The 16037-nt window shown below is 33.6% G+C and overlaps 3 protein-coding genes across 9 annotated transcripts; 1 reads left to right on the top strand and 2 right to left on the bottom strand.

The window, feature by feature from the left end:
- Positions 1-345: 345 nt before the first annotated feature.
- Positions 346-5035, bottom strand: LOC105201197 (transmembrane channel-like protein 5). 5 transcript variants are annotated; one of them, XM_026135382.2, is made up of 11 exons: positions 4809-5035; positions 3852-3966; positions 3674-3781; positions 3236-3561; positions 2813-2964; positions 2476-2560; positions 2251-2399; positions 1779-2166; positions 1016-1698; positions 791-924; positions 346-720 (listed from the first exon to the last, which is right to left on the bottom strand). In XM_026135382.2, the coding sequence occupies exons 3-11, from the start codon at positions 3753-3755 to the stop codon at positions 596-598; spliced, it is 2124 nt and encodes a 707-aa protein (XP_025991167.1). In that variant the 5' UTR covers positions 3756-3781; positions 3852-3966; positions 4809-5035; the 3' UTR covers positions 346-595. The 5 variants fall into 5 exon arrangements, with proteins under 5 accessions (XP_025991167.1, XP_025991168.1, XP_039306280.1 ...); XM_026135383.2 differs by lacking the exon at positions 4809-5035 and adding an exon at positions 4541-4785; XM_039450346.1 differs by lacking the exon at positions 4809-5035 and adding an exon at positions 4415-4549.
- Positions 5036-5484: 449 nt separating this feature from the next.
- Positions 5485-7753, bottom strand: LOC105201186 (leptin receptor overlapping transcript-like 1). 3 transcript variants are annotated; one of them, XM_039450691.1, is made up of 5 exons: positions 7607-7753; positions 6726-6800; positions 6441-6639; positions 6107-6258; positions 5485-5893 (listed from the first exon to the last, which is right to left on the bottom strand). In XM_039450691.1, the coding sequence occupies exons 2-4, from the start codon at positions 6764-6766 to the stop codon at positions 6145-6147; spliced, it is 354 nt and encodes a 117-aa protein (XP_039306625.1). In that variant the 5' UTR covers positions 6767-6800; positions 7607-7753; the 3' UTR covers positions 5485-5893; positions 6107-6144. The 3 variants fall into 3 exon arrangements, with proteins under 3 accessions (XP_039306625.1, XP_025991179.1, XP_011167421.1); XM_026135394.2 differs by lacking the exon at positions 7607-7753 and adding an exon at positions 7385-7595; XM_011169119.3 differs by lacking the exon at positions 7607-7753 and adding an exon at positions 7043-7301.
- A 1145-nt stretch (positions 7754-8898) lies between these two features.
- Positions 8899-16001, top strand: LOC105201179 (transitional endoplasmic reticulum ATPase TER94). Its single transcript, XM_011169107.3, has 13 exons — positions 8899-9059; positions 10649-11008; positions 11490-11682; positions 11754-11988; positions 12070-12203; positions 12276-12524; positions 12610-12774; positions 12848-12970; positions 13050-13262; positions 13487-13795; positions 13913-14074; positions 14450-14604; positions 15043-16001. Exons 1-13 carry the CDS (start codon positions 9043-9045, stop codon positions 15131-15133), a joined length of 2406 nt encoding a protein of 801 aa, XP_011167409.1. The 5' UTR covers positions 8899-9042; the 3' UTR covers positions 15134-16001.
- The last annotated feature ends 36 nt before the right edge of the window (positions 16002-16037 follow it).

Raw genomic sequence — 16037 nt, 5'->3', positions numbered from 1 at the left:
TGTTACTCTAGAAAAAGTATAAATAAGTTTTTGTGAGGGCTGATAGGGTTTGCTATTTTATCTACGTTAATGTGTAGTTGACAGATCCAAACTGTCAAGTAACAAGTATATCGACAAAGGTAATTTCTCCTTAGCTCGAATCAACCATCAACGGTATCAACGGCAATCAACATATATATGTCTATATCACGTAACTATGACAACGGCATAGAGATTATTGGAAACGATCGGAAAAAGGTACAAATCTAGAATATTACGAATATTATACACATATTAGAATAAAGGATTATTGTTTGTGTATATATGGCATCTTTCGCAAATACATATAATTATATTAAAAACAAATAATTTTAATTATTTTATTATGTAGTATTATATAAGAAGTTAAAAATATGTTTCTATTTTATCATATATGACAGTTTTGAATGTTCAGATTTTGGCAAATTTGAAGTAGGAGAATAATATTATTAAATGAAATTTAAAAGTAATTATAACCGTAAAAAAATTAAACGTAAGATTTTAATTAATCGTAAAATTTCTAATGCTTTAGCAGTTTGTTATGCCAAATTGTCAACTAGTGCATATTATTAACTAATCATGTTTCTTCGAAACTAGTCGATGATAAGTTGCGTTGGCGAGAAAGTAAAATTTCATTTTCATGATTTTGCTCAGTAAGTCCAACATCCTGGGTAGGATTAATCTCATTAGAAACAGGAACACCTAAAAGTTAAGAAAAAATTGTTAACGATTGCATAGAGGTACGTATAATTTAATAGCAGACATGACTTACGTTTATTAGCACATTTACCAAAATTTTTTAAGAGAAATTGTTTATCTTGAGATTGTAGAAGAAGCATGTTAGACAAAATTTGTATGAGCTCCTTACTCGCGTTTGCTTTTGCCCGAAGACAATACACTGCAATACTTCAATAAAAATATTTAATAAAGTATCTATAACAATAAAAGTGCATTACTTAAATATATACACTTATGTATAAATTCATAAACTATTTACCACATGCCGACCAGTATCGCAGCGCCGGTTACTGGCCTCGTAAGTTTCGAAACAACGTTCCAGAACGGACTATCTCTCTTCAACGATAACATCCCGTCGACGATAAAATCCCAAGTGTGAGGATGATTTCTGAACGGTCCGCACTCATCACTTTTCACATTTGTGATAACATATCCTATTGTGAACAATACAGCAATAATGCTGAGAAACGCAAGTGCCAGAAACAGCGTGTGCGTTTTTGCCGCTCGCCAAGGCTGCGATGGCCGCTGGTAATACCTTTTCAGCTCATACCTCTTCACATAAAACGTGAAAATTAGTTTTATCACGATCATAACGGATATTAATGGACTGAAATAAAATCCCATCCAAAAGAGCGTCTGATTGTATATGAGATTTAGAGTATTGCGTGCGATATCGAATTCCGGTCTGCCGACTTTCGTTGAAAATCTTTTATATACCATGAAACGTATAAAATGCAAACACGCTCCGAATAGTGAAGCAATGAAATCCAATATGATAAGACGATAGATTTCTTCTCCTAAGTACGTTTGCCAGCAATATGATGTACTGTTGATTACCCAGAAGACAAATAAAGTACCAATTATTGTTGCAGCAACCGTGTAATTCCTGATGACTGCCACATAAAGTTCCGTACGTTTGCTGCCGTAACGTTCTAGCGAAACCTAAAAATATTAATATTATAACTTATTAAATATTAAATAATCTAATAAATCATTTACAATTAAAAATTTAGCCTATTTACTAGATAGGATATAATTGCTGGAAAAATGTAAATGATGGTGGTAATGATTATTGGTACAATCATAACCGAAATAGTTGCTGGCACTTCTACTTCGTAATGGCTTAACAGTATCCAGACAAGTGCACCAATGCCGCAAATGATAAATATAACAATAGACGTTACTGCAAGTCGCATTATAATTGACATACACTTGGCAAACCAATGCAAACGTAAGTGTTGTCTCGTTTCTGCTAATAACTCTTCTAGTTCTTTGTAAATTGATGCAGATTGCAAAGCAGCAGTTTTTGGCGAAGATATGCTGAAGTCCCACCCGCAAAATATTTTATTGCTGTATAAATTATGCACTTTTCCACGTGTCTCGACGTAAGACTTATAAGAGGATATAACTCTAAAAAATATATATATATTCAATTAAATTATGTTCACTTAAATTACAAATTGATCAAATGTTAATCACTAATTTTTTACATACTTGAGAGAGAGTACAACAAACGTAATTACATAGCAACAAAGGAGAGTTAGGAAATAGGCAAATGGAATGCTATATTTGGTTCCAAATGGTGCATCTACTGTGCCATTGGAATAAAAACCATAATACATGATTGTGTGAGATAAAAAGCCCTGCAAATCAAGATGTTGTGCGCTAATTATTTAAAAAAAAACATGCTGCTCATAATAAAACAATGATTGTGCTTACGCTGCCTGTTAAAAAATCCAATACTTTAATATTGTCTGACACGTGTGTTTGATCTAAAGATTGTGGAATCACAATAAAAGTTACACTGTAAGTATCAAATATATCCATTAAATCTCGTCGACTGCTTCATTTATAACTTAAGTAAATGACATAAAAGAAAAAAATCAAAATAATATTGTAAAGCATTGTATTGCTTTCACCAGCAAAATAAGACAAAGTTATGAATTGGTAGAAAAAATTCTCTTTTAATTTTAAATAACTTTAAAGTAGATCAAAATTTTTGTCAAAGTATTATCAATGTAAGTTCTTGATGCAAACAAAGATAAAATGTATGCACCTCAAAATGCAGGAAATTGTGTTGAGAAAGAGTAACCATCTTAAGAATTTGAAATACGTTGCTATACCACTTCCATGATGACTCTCAATGGCTTTGATCGCTTGATGCCATAATTTCATTGTCGATAAAAAGTTCAGCATTATCATCCAAATCTGTACCAAAAGAAAAATTCAAGTTTCTTAATTTCTTTACAGATAACACAATGGCTTTTTGAAAAAATTTAATTAAATTTAATTTGTGTAGTAAAGAAAATACATAATAACAAGATCAAATCCCACAATAGACAGTACATAATAACAAGATCAAATCCCACAAGTCAATTAGACATAGTAATTCACAAAAACTTAGCAAATTACATAAATAAGTACTAGCAAACTACTGCTACAAAATCTACCAGCATTATAAACAGTAAAAAAAAATTACCTTTACAAACTTTAAAATAACATTATATTGAAACAATTTCCAACAGCTAATCGATTTTTTAATCGTCTTTTGATCAGCAGTCACCACCAGCTGTGATTTAACAGATCTTTTCACTGTGAGGCACTGCGGTATCGTCCTCACTGTCTCTATTCTGAATTGTTCTGACTGGGGATCATTCTGCATAAACTTATTGCTTGATTGCAAGTGACTGGCAATAGCATTAGCACACTCCTCATTAGATAAACTAGTGACATTGCGCATTCTTAAAGTAGCATATGGAATAATGGCATTTAGATTATCTGACATGGTGTATCCATCATTTTTTCCTAGAAATATCATTTCATATTCTCATAGTTTCATAAAAAATTTAATATAAGTAGATATAGACACTCTTTATGTAATATAAATATACATATATTTAATATAAGCTACACTTACTTTCTCTTGGCAGTAGCTGCTGCATCTGGATGTACTGATCTGAAGACTCATAAGGTCCTGTTTCTTGAACTCCGAAAGACATTCTGGTAAAACTGATGTTTATTTGTTCTGAAAAAAGAATAACTTTATAAATACTTGATATGCAATAGAAAATATCATGTGTAAAACATAAACTCACTTCTTAAATATAATTGCTATTTAACAATTAAAAAACAGTCGTTGATCAGCAATGATTATATCCTCCCAGCAAGGAAAAGATAAATATTAGCCTGTATATGTTTGCATTGCAATCTCTAGAAAATAATTTGGTACAGAATGTGTAATTAAATAAAGCACATTAACTAAAGTGGGGAAAAAATTTACATAATAAATGTTTAATTATCCTCTAATATTTGCAGTTCATTTAATTTGGTTCCGAGTGCTAGATGCGAAATTCTACAAGTAATTATTCGATCGCGTCTTTAATTCATTATCTTCTCGATCGACGACGCATTGATAAAATTCCAACGTCAACTATATGCACAATTGAATCCATACAACTCTTCGAAATTCACTACTACGATTGCGTTAAATTTAAGTTACAAATAACTAAAAAAAAAAACCTGAAATTTAGATTAAAAGCTATATATATTTTTCTAAATTAATTTCTCTCGATGTGCATGTGCGTGTAAGAGAGAGTATTAAAATAATCTGCAGTTATTTCGCAGATAATGCCCTAACCATTTCTAACCTAATTCTTACCAAAGTGAAATTTGCACATTAAGATTTCAGAGATGCCGGCCTCTGCTAAAAATATACATTCTAAACGCGTAAATAAGTAAACTTGGATTTTTTAAATAAATCCGCTGAATTTTCTGTCTTAAATACCTATATTCGATCGAGACAGCATTTGATCAATCTTATTTTCGGCGTACAATTAAATATAAATTCGAATTCTTTCGCGCCTCGATCATCACGGTGAATCATCGAATCTGCAGACACGAGTGAGAATTGCAATCTTCGGACACACCTGAGAGGTAAATCCGATTTGCAAAGCTAAATACTCAGAGAAAAGTTTGAGACGCAAAAAAATCTCTCCAAATTTTTTTCAAGGGAAATCTGAGATATCATAAATAAGAAAAGAGCAATCGGTTACCTAACCGAACGAATCTGTAATCGTTCGAATGCGTCGTGTTAATAAATCGGACGTTACGGTCATGCAGTCCCGGATTGCGCTTAAAACAGCGCCATTTTGAAGCGATGATGATTTCCAATCTTTCCAATTATTGCCACAACAATAGTGACCGGAAGTCATCTCCGTACTTCATAATGGCGCTCGTTTTAATCGTTCAAAAATAAAGGCTAAAAATTTTCAATTTGAACGATACTTGAAAAAGAAATAACGTTTTCAATATTATTTGAAAAATAAATTTTTTCTAAATTCTTGTCGCAATTATAATATAAAATAGCAGTTCATAAAATTTATTTAAATTAAGAAATTCTAAAAATAATCTTAAATTTTATATATAAAAATAATTCATAACATAATTTACTTATAAAAACGCATGTAGTTAAAAATTACAACTTAATGCTACTTGAAATTAAAAAACTCCTTTCAATTCTTTTCACCATTAAAATAAGATAGTAGTTTATAAAATTTATGTTGAAATTAAAAAATTATAAAGAAATAATCGCAAATTGTTTCTGTTTACATCTAAAACTATATAATAGCAATTATATGCAAAAATAATGCATATACGAAAAATGATTTTAAAGTTATTTTAACATGATCTCAGGAACGGTTTTGCAGGGACGACTGAAGAGAGATGAGATGAAGTAATAAATCGTAACTTTATTACCATTATTATTACGAAAGACTTAGATTAAATAAAAAATATTTTCAACATTATCCTTGCATTGTTGCGTTTCAGGTTTATCCTGAATAGTCCCATACGAAAAATCTAAAACATCAAATGTATTTTTTTTCCCTGCTGTTCTGTAACACGCGTGGAATCCAATATACCGTCATATCGTAGTTTCTCCGACATCCGTTCTATCGTTAGTGCACTATACTATTTTCTTTTGTCAGCATCGATATAGGACAGAATATCCATATTAAGGTTTATATTATGTAAACTGTGTACAATATAAGTTCCATAGTATAATTTAGAATCAACATGTAGCTTTCAGTCAGTGCACTGCATGATTGATATTTTTTTTCCTCTTAATCTCATAAAAAACCTGAAACGATTGCATGCATTATAATACATCATATATAACACAATATATTTTTTATTAAAGTCTTAAATTTCTTGTACAAATTCTACATTTTTAAAGTAAACCATAAATGAGGCTTCAAGACATAATTATTTTATTTCATCAATAATTGCCATGTATTTTGATAATATTTCAAAGAATCTTTGTTATTTTCAAGCTAGCACATGCATTACTTACATTTTTATCATGATGAATAAGTACGATGCAGTAGTACCTCACCACATGTTGTAATCAGGATCATCTTGATCAAAGGTTATGAAAAATCCGACTAGAGTGGAATACACAACAATATTACCTGCTAATGTCAGGTAGCAAGCGCCCCATTGTATCTGTAAATACAAATAATAATCTGCCAATCTAACTGATAAAATAAATTCACAAATAACTTACATCAAATTACTTTATTATATATTTATTATAATAATTGTTATTTACTATTGCTTTAATATATTATTTTAACTCAAAGATATTATTTTATGATATTCTATATAATAACTTGCATGCAACGTACTACTGGCTGGCCTGCTGGAGACCGCGCCAACACAATTGGAAGAGCAAAGGAGGATACCACAAATCCCATTGTAATAAATATTGCCAATTCTAAACATGGATTACTGTTGCTTCCCGAATCATCTGTGTAGCGGCGTGCTATTATCGTCGGAATAGGTGCCAATATGTAGAACAGTACAACAAAAAATGGCCACCATACTCTAGAAATTATATGTATCATATTCTGTAATACTAGAAGAATTATCTAAAATATATAGATCGGTTACACGCAAAGAGATACACTCACTTGTATATCGGTAGTGCACAACCAAGAATGACAAATGTCATTCCAATGGAACCGGCAAATGCTAGCAGCACTAATCTGTAATCAGACATGTTTCTAACAATGTTGTGTAACAATTACATTTCGTTGAATAACAGGTATCATTCTGATTTGCGTTAGGCGCGTACGAGGAACACGCTGTCGGTGCTACGGCGTCACTCCATATTACTCATTAGATAAGGACGGAACAACGTGATAGCGCTGATAACGAGTTCTCCGAACGCATCTGGATATAAATTTAAAAAAAGAGTATCTTATCGCTCGCTAGCAAAGTTACTTACGCTGTTTTAAGGATAAAAGCGCGCCGAGGGAAGAACGTCATGAAATGAAAAAAATACAAAATTAATCATTACGTATCACGTTAAAAAGTGTTACAAGCTACATCTCTATAGATCTAATAATGCATTTGTGGTCGTCTAGACTTGAATTAGTTTGTGATGACAAATTTATATAAAACTTTCGCTAACTAACGATGGATATGAACAATCGCTTATTTAAAAATATAAACACTGGAAGCAAGTCGCAAATGACGCGACGCGACATTACACAGCGAAGTTTTTCTACTCATTGCAATTTTCGTCTTTGCGTAATTAGGACGAAGAGAACTGTAACGTAAAAATTACGCGTTACTCCCAAGTCGAATTATGGAACTTGATTGAACGGCGAGAGCCGTTCACGGGCAAATGTCAAACGGGCGATGACAACAACACGGCGCGATGAGGTTATGTTTTGACAGCCGATTTTCGCAAATTTCGCGCGAGCTCCCCGCGGCGATGACATTTCGTGAAGATCCGCGCCGCGGGGAGCCGCGCGCGCGAAAAATAATTGGGAATGCGCTGAATAACCTTTAATCCCGGCCATTGCAAATCGATTTGACAAGTGTGTATATTTATTGAACTCTCGCTCTACATAGACCGCGAACTACGCGTGACGTAAACCGAATAAAGTCCCATACACCGTCGAAGACAACTGCACAGACGGGGTTCATAGACCAAATTTTGTCCAATTTTAAAAACATTTGAGAAATGTCGATTTCTACTAATATAAATTAACGTAAACAGCTAATTAAATTCATGAATTATTAATTATAAAATTTGAAACTCATTTATCCCCAAATAACCTAATATTTTAATAATTTTAATTAAAAAATTAATTATTAATTTAAAGTATACTTTACGTAAATAAATTATATAATTTGAAAAAATAGACAAAAGAACAAAATAACAATCAATTTTTATAATTTTTTTTTTATATTTTTATTTTTCTACTCGTTAGCCCTTGTCAAAGCGTAACCCATCTTTTTGTTTATTTAAAAAATAATATTTCTATTTGCATAACGCAGCGACACGCCAAAATAAAGAAGCAGTACGTAAGACAATTCAGGAAGAAAAAGAAAGAAGAAAAAATGACAAATTTACATAACTGTACAGATCTGAATTCATAGATTCTCTGATCTTAAATCTGTCTTTATCTTGTATATTATGTTACCATACGCGAGACAAAAACGGATATGAGATTTGAGATTTAAGAAACATTTACAAATTTGGATCTCATAATCATACGCGTAACAAAATCTAATTGATCGCATTTTACGCGCATCCCTGATAAAAACATTATTTGGATAATTTTTCTTATACAATACATAATACAACAGACAACTATGCAAGTTTGTCCGAATAATCTTTATTAAATTGACTACGCTGCTTTTTATCGCGCTTCGTCAGTTTTTCAAGCGTGTCTATTGGTTGCAAGATAGACATTATAAAAACGTTTTCTATCTCACAACCAATTGACACGCTTGTCACCCGACTCACGAAATATCGGTTTCGGTCATAACGTAATATTTACAGCGAAACAAAAGCAATGCGGCCAATTATAACCGCGGAATAGAAGGCAGAGTAATGAATGGCTGCGTTTAGCAGACTCACCATGATGAGATATTCTTCTAGATCATCCAATCAGACTTTCAGATTTAGAAGAATACACCAATAACAGCGAGCGCTCATTCAACTGTTGAGTCTGCTGAACGCAGCCATTGGCAGAGTTGTGATTGGTTGCGCTAGTCCGTTCCGCTGTTTCATGAGATATTAGCCTTCATGCAGCGAGATGTGGACGCGCCTTTACCCTATGATTCGGCAACGGTAGAAGAGCGAGCCATCGCGCACGGTTTCCTCATTTGTGTCTGTGACTCCGTTGCTGAACTCGTTGCGCGTACCGAGCGGAGAGATCGTGCATCGTGCGGATTCGTATTTTTGCGTGAAGAGAGCACCGAGGGTTGAAGATGAGTGATCCGAAGAGGTGAGGAAACTCGTAACGGACCCGCGACCGACCTGGCGCCGGATCGGCGGCGGATCTCTCGCCGATTTCTCGCGCGCACGCTGTTCGCGCGGCGACGTGTGTCATGCCAGCCGAGGCGGCACTCAATTTCACGATGTCATCATGTCGACGTGACGCTTTGCTTTGCTTTTTCGCGAAGGGTCCGCGCTCGCTGTGACGAGCGACGGTGTCGTGGGTCCCGTCGCCCTCGACGCGACGTTCCGGCTCGATTAGCTACCGCGGACGCGGCGGATCGGCGCCTACCAATTTTCGGGCACGTCAATCCGATCATGGCTGTATGCGAAACAAACAGACAAGAGACGCTCCGTTTTTCTACGGTTTTCAGAGTCAGCTGGCTCGTCCGCACGAACGCGAAAATCACGGACACGTACACGAATGTTCTCACTGCAATCTTGTACTCGCGTCACGTACCCAAAATATTGAGAAATATATTAATTTCGCGTATCTGTTATGTGTCATCTTTTGAAATTATATTGACGGATTACCAAGAATAAAAGATATGCAAAATAAATAAAATATTGCGCAAAAAGAATAGATATATAGGTGTTTTATCATGTAGATGTAACTTCAAAAATAAATTTAGGACACAAAAATAACGCAAAAGTTTATGTACAATATGGGTTAATTTGACTCAGTCAAAATATTGATAATTTTCTCAATATTGTAACAGGCAAAAAATTCCAGATGTTTTATAAGTTTTAATGACTCTTCTTATTTTATATTAGGTAAATATTATTGTGCTAATTATATTATTTGTTCAAATTTCCATATTCTGTTTTTAAATATCCTACTGCTCTTTATACTATAAAACACTAATAATTAATTTGCTTAAGTTCAATAAAATTTTGAGTAATATAATTAACAGAATAACATTCACCTAATAAAATAACAAATATGCTAATAAAAACCATAAATGTTCTGGTATTTTTTGCCTATTACAATATTTAAAAAAAAAGTTTTCCAAATTTATTTTTAAAAAGTTATATTTACATGTTATGAAACACCCATATTATTATTTTTTTAATTTTTTCTCTTCAGACTACAAGATATCAATCATGCAATTTTTTTCCTAGAGTGGAAAGGTGAAAAGTGAAAAATTTCTCCATTAACTTTAATGGTTAAAGATTTCACTTTTTACCTTTCTACCCTAGGAAAAAAGTTACATGAATGGTGCTCAGGAACATATTTGTTTCACTATGAAAACATTTTTTAGCAAATTATTAGAAAAAATAATTTTGAAGATCTTATACAAAATAGAATAATTTTTTCCAGATTGTTCCTCAAGAAAAGAATTTATTATCTGAAGAAAGAATGTTGTCCTTCATATTTTAATTTATTTTTCCAATCATAAAAATTATTTTTTTTTATTTAAAAAATATTTTGTTGCTCATTTATTGTTTATAATTTATAACTTTTATAATATTATTTTTGTTAGTAAAAATTTTTTTTAAATATTTATGTTTATATCAAAATATAGAATTTAGCAAGATATAACGAATATAATAACATATTGATTGCATTTGATACTCAATTGCTAATCTTTGTTTCAGTGATGGAGATTTAGCGACGGCTATTCTTCGCAGGAAGGATAGGCCAAACAGATTGTTGGTAGATGAAGCAATCGCCGATGACAATTCTGTGGTCGCGCTCTCCCAGACGAAAATGGACGAGTTGCAGTTGTTCCGTGGTGACACTGTACTACTGAAGGGTAAACGACGCAAGGAAACAGTGTGCATCGTACTTTCAGATGATACCTGTCCAGATGAAAAAATCCGTATGAATCGTGTTGTCAGAAATAACTTGCGCGTACGTCTGAGCGACGTTGTTTCAGTACAAGCGTGTCCAGAGGTCAAATACGGAAAACGTATTCATGTTCTGCCAATGGACGACACCGTCGATGGTCTTACTGGGTAAATTTCACAATAAGACTTACCCTTTTTTATATTGTTATTTTGTCAACAGCTGATATATCGATATGTATACATATTGATCCTGTGAATTTTATTTTGAATTTGACAATAAGATTTAGATAAAATATGAGTTTTTGAAATGAGTTACTATTTTACTTTAATACTTTGTTTAAATTTTTCAATTAATCTTTTATAAAATTGAGAGTTCACATGTAGAAATTGAACTTGGATTCTGCTTATTATGAATTGCTTTCATATAAAATCACACGTCTTAATAAGACATAAATATAATGTTATAATTATATGTTATAACTTGTACAATTGATTAGCAATTCTATAATAAGATCGTTTAGAATACTTAACTTGGAATAAAATCGTATAAATTGTTGTCTTATTATAAAATTTTATTTTATGTATATACTTTTAATTTATTACTTTTATGATGCTATAAATAATGTGCACAAAATATATATTTTTGTAGAAACCTATTTGAAGTCTATTTAAAGCCGTACTTTTTGGAAGCATACCGTCCTATTCACAAAGACGACAACTTTATTGTGCGAGGGGGTATGCGAGCTGTGGAATTTAAAGTTGTGGAAACTGATCCAGGACCATTTTGCATTGTCGCGCCTGATACAGTGATACATTGCGAAGGTGATCCGATAAAAAGAGAGGTCAGAAAAATATATACTGTATTTTTTACATATTTTGATCGACGGAGACAATGAAAAATGTTTATTTACAGGAGGAGGAAGAAGCACTGAACGCTGTGGGGTACGACGATATTGGCGGCGTCCGCAAACAATTGGCACAAATTAAAGAAATGGTGGAATTACCTCTGCGACATCCGTCTTTGTTCAAAGCCATCGGCGTTAAACCGCCACGTGGTATATTGTTATATGGACCACCAGGAACGGGAAAGACTCTTATTGCACGTGCCGTGGCAAATGAAACCGGAGCGTTTTTCTTTCTTATAAACGGTACGTAACCTAATCATTAAAGTATTAAATAAGAAATATAAGGCATATACAAGATTTAAAGACTCTCGTCTTTCTATACAGGTCCCGAAATTATGAGCAAACTGGCTGGTGAATCGGAAAGCAACTTGCGGAAGGCATTCGAGGAGGCCGAGAAAAATTCTCCGGCCATCATATTTATTGATGAACTTGATGCGATTGCGCCGAAACGTGAAAAGGTTCGCCAAGTCAATCTCGATATCTTTTATAAATTGTATTTTGAAATGAAAATTATATTTCTTCCTATATAGACGCATGGCGAGGTCGAGAGGCGTATTGTGTCGCAACTATTGACACTGATGGACGGTATGAAACAAAGCTCCCATGTGATCGTAATGGCAGCTACTAATCGACCAAACAGCATCGACGGAGCGCTGCGCCGGTTCGGACGTTTCGATAGAGAGATCGACATCGGTATACCCGATGCCACTGGTCGATTGGAAATCTTGAGAATTCACACGAAGAATATGAAACTCGCTGACGACGTTGATTTAGAAGAGGTGCTGATTTAATTCTACATTATTCCGAAAAGATGAAAATAATCCTGTTTTATCCCGTAAAATAATATCGAAGTAATATTACTAGATCGCAGCAGAAACTCACGGACATGTCGGCGCCGATTTAGCGTCTCTATGTTCGGAAGCAGCTCTTCAACAAATTCGTGAAAAAATGGATCTCATAGATTTGGAGGATGACCATATAGACGCGGAGGTTTTATCTTCGCTCGCAGTAACGATGGAGAACTTTAAGGTAAATTATTATCTTGATCTCATATCGAATTATTATCCATCGTTTTCTAAGTGAAAGTATCTTTTCGTTGAAGTATGCAATGACGAAAAGCAGCCCGAGTGCTCTGCGTGAGACAATTGTGGAAGTGCCGACGGTCACCTGGGATGATATTGGAGGTTTACAAAACGTCAAAATGGAGTTGCAAGAATTGGTACAGGTAAGAACGGACACAAAGCCCAATATACATACATAAGTCTTAAATTACATATTTATTAACACACATTCTCGTCGCGCAGTATCCGGTGGAGCATCCTGATAAGTTCTTGAAATTTGGTATGCAACCGTCAAGAGGCGTATTATTTTACGGTCCACCCGGTTGTGGTAAAACATTGTTGGCCAAAGCGATCGCCAACGAGTGTCAAGCAAATTTCATTTCTGTTAAGGGTCCAGAATTGTTAACTATGTGGTTTGGAGAATCGGAAGCTAATGTCAGAGATGTTTTTGACAAGGTGAGTTCTGTAGACATAGAAGATAGACTCCATATGCTTCTTGCAGAGGTGAGAACCTGGCAGAACGGTGAGGGAGGCAAAACACCGATCTCTCTTATCGTTCTGTCAGCTTCACCTCTGCAAGAGGCATGCGGAGTCTATCTTCTATGTCTATGGTTCAAGTTCTCTCACACATTTCCTTTAATGGAGTTTAAGATCGTCATTTAACAACGGATTGTTTTCAGGCAAGATCAGCGGCACCCTGTGTATTGTTCTTTGATGAACTTGATTCTATCGCGAAGTCACGAGGAGGCACCGTCGGTGATGCTGGCGGTGCAGCGGATCGTGTGATAAATCAGATATTAACAGAAATGGATGGTATGGGCGCAAAGAAAAATGTATTCATCATCGGAGCGACAAATCGGCCCGACATCATCGATCCAGCAATTCTACGACCCGGTAGATTAGATCAATTAATTTACATACCATTACCGGATGAGAAATCTCGAGAAGCGATATTCCGCGCTAATCTTCGAAAATCGCCCGTAGCTAAGGTAATAATTCCAAAAATTTACCTAAAAAATGTAAAAATATTTAATACTGGTAATGTAATGTCTCTCGTATGTTCAGATTTTCTTTTGTATTTCTTAAAAAAATTCTTTTTTTTTTAGGACGTAGATCTAAGCTACATAGCCAAAGTTACGCACGGTTTTTCCGGTGCTGACTTGACAGAAATCTGCCAGCGAGCGTGCAAACTTGCCATTAGACAGTGCATCGAAACTGAAATTCGAAGGGAAAAAGAACGTGCAAACAATCCATCCGCATCTATGGATGTAAGATGTCTTGTTATAAAATGTATTACACCATTTTACAGCATTTTTGTGTTATTTTGAAAGACTCATTTTTGTCGCGTCACTTGTATGATTCATACCTGAGTCAGCATTCGACTTAATTCGAATCATTAGCAGAGAGGGTCTTCTTACATACATTTTTTATTTTTTATAACGTCCTATGATAACTTGTACAATATTTCCCAATTACAAGGAAAAAACTTTCTTTCATAATTGCATTTTATGCAGTTTTTGGCAATATTAAAAGATATATACAGCTATACAGAAATTAAAATAATTCAAATAAAAGTTGCTATTGATATATGTTTATACATCAATCCTAAGTTTATATTTCTCTATCTTTCGTATTTTTTTTAGATGGATGAGGATGATCCTGTACCAGAAATAACGCGAGCTCATTTCGAGGAAGCAATGAGGTTTGCGCGTCGTTCAGTGTCTGACAATGACATTCGCAAGTACGAAATGTTCGCGCAAACACTTCAACAATCTCGAGGATTCGGGACTAATTTCAGGTACGAGTTTTGTTTTCAAAATTCCAATATGCACATGCAATAGTTAACCCTAGAGTGCTACTTATATTTTTCTGGCGATAATGCTATTCTGACTAAAAATTTATAAGAAATTTTTTTCTACTTAAAATCTCTTTACATTTTTTCTACTTTACAAGTTATAAACAAATGTTACACCGATTAAATATTGTTTTAATTTAAAAAATATATTAAATATTTTAAATTATCAAAATTTTAATAACACAAAAACTATACTACTTGATTAGCATCTGGGTGAAAATTCATCTACAGTAGCACTATAGGGTTAAAAGAATAAAACTAATTATACATTTTTGTGAACATTGTTTTCTTTTAAATGCTAATATTACGGCACATATTTTCAATAGAAAAATTTGTACGTAATAAAAAATGTTCTTTTATCTTAAAAAAAATTATTTGCAGATTTCCACAAAGTGGAGCAGGCGGTGCTCAAGATAACACGCAAGGCGATCAAACCTTTCAAGATGATGGAGATGACGATCTCTATAGCTAAGCTTTCGTTTCCTTGTATGTCATTACAGTGAGCATACGACAAAAGGGCCTGTCTGTTACCATATAATATATTACACAGGAATCGTTTTTAAGTGATACAATTAAAATATAAAAGAGCGTAAATAAATGGATAAAATGATTGAAATTTTATATGAGGTACATACGACTTTTGTGTTTGTAGAAAAAAAGAGCACAAACTCTAATCCATGTAGCTAGAAACATTCAGATATAAAATATCGATTGAAAACCTGTTTTGTCATATGATTATTTTTGCGTTTAGCTGTATTTATTGATTTGGTCTTTTAACAAGACTGTTTATAAAATTATCTTTTTTTTTTCTTTTCCATCCATCATGTGGCAGCATGGATGCGATAAACGTATAATTGCATTGTTAATTAATTACACGAAACAGAAAGATTATGATAAAGTGGCGAAATGATGCTTTATGTATACACGTATTATAGAGACATACATTACCTATTGCAATTTTGCTACGTAATTTTACATGCGTTAACGATTACGTATTTTGTCGAGCTTTTAAACTTGGAATGGACCCTTTTGCTGCATTATCACTGTACTCAATGAGAATACATTCTGTTGTTCACACTCACACATTGCAGTAATATAAAAATTTATGCCATGTCGAGATGAGATATTCAACCGATGATGATGTATGTTGACGATTTTACAAATATCCCTTAATAGTAAATTAATCCATATGACGATAAAAAAGGAACCTTTTTCAATCTCGTCATTTGAATCGTACGATTATCTGCTTTATAACCGTTCGCAGTTTTATAAACGTTGAAATTTCTGAAATGATGGAAAAGTCGAACAAGATTATTAAATACAATACAAATAAAAAGAAAGATTTGTCCGATTTTTTTACAAGACTGGCAAGTTGT

This window comes from Solenopsis invicta, chromosome 6 (genome assembly GCF_016802725.1).
Source record: "Solenopsis invicta isolate M01_SB chromosome 6, UNIL_Sinv_3.0, whole genome shotgun sequence".
NCBI lineage: Eukaryota > Metazoa > Arthropoda > Insecta > Hymenoptera > Formicidae > Solenopsis > Solenopsis invicta.
This window is presented reverse-complemented; position numbering and strand designations above follow the sequence as displayed.

What these genes read in the sequence shown, in the direction of transcription:
- LOC105201197 (XM_026135382.2), bottom strand. Translation starts at nt 3,755, where the DNA reads ATGTCTTTCGGAGTTCAAGAAACAGGACCTTATGAGTCTTCAGATCAG. An exon ending in ACAATTTCCTGCATTTTGAG is followed by an intron (nt 2,561 to 2,812) that starts GTGCATACATTT and finishes TGATACTTACAG; the next exon opens with TGTAACTTTTATTGTGATTC. An exon ending in GCGATACTGGTCGGCATGTG is followed by an intron (nt 925 to 1,015) that starts GTAAATAGTTTA and finishes TTTTTATTGAAG; the next exon opens with TATTGCAGTGTATTGTCTTC.
- LOC105201186 (XM_011169119.3), bottom strand. Translation starts at nt 7,083, where the DNA reads ATGACGTTCTTCCCTCGGCGCGCTTTTATCCTTAAAACAGC. An exon ending in GCTTTTATCCTTAAAACAGC is followed by an intron (nt 6,801 to 7,042) that starts GTAAGTAACTTT and finishes GTCTGATTACAG; the next exon opens with ATTAGTGCTGCTAGCATTTG. An exon ending in CTCCAGCAGGCCAGCCAGTA is followed by an intron (nt 6,259 to 6,440) that starts GTACGTTGCATG and finishes TTGTATTTACAG; the next exon opens with ATACAATGGGGCGCTTGCTA.
- LOC105201179 (XM_011169107.3), top strand. An exon ending in GTTTTTCTTTCTTATAAACG is followed by an intron (nt 11,989 to 12,069) that starts GTACGTAACCTA and finishes CTTTCTATACAG; the next exon opens with GTCCCGAAATTATGAGCAAA. An exon ending in TCAGAGATGTTTTTGACAAG is followed by an intron (nt 13,263 to 13,486) that starts GTGAGTTCTGTA and finishes GATTGTTTTCAG; the next exon opens with GCAAGATCAGCGGCACCCTG.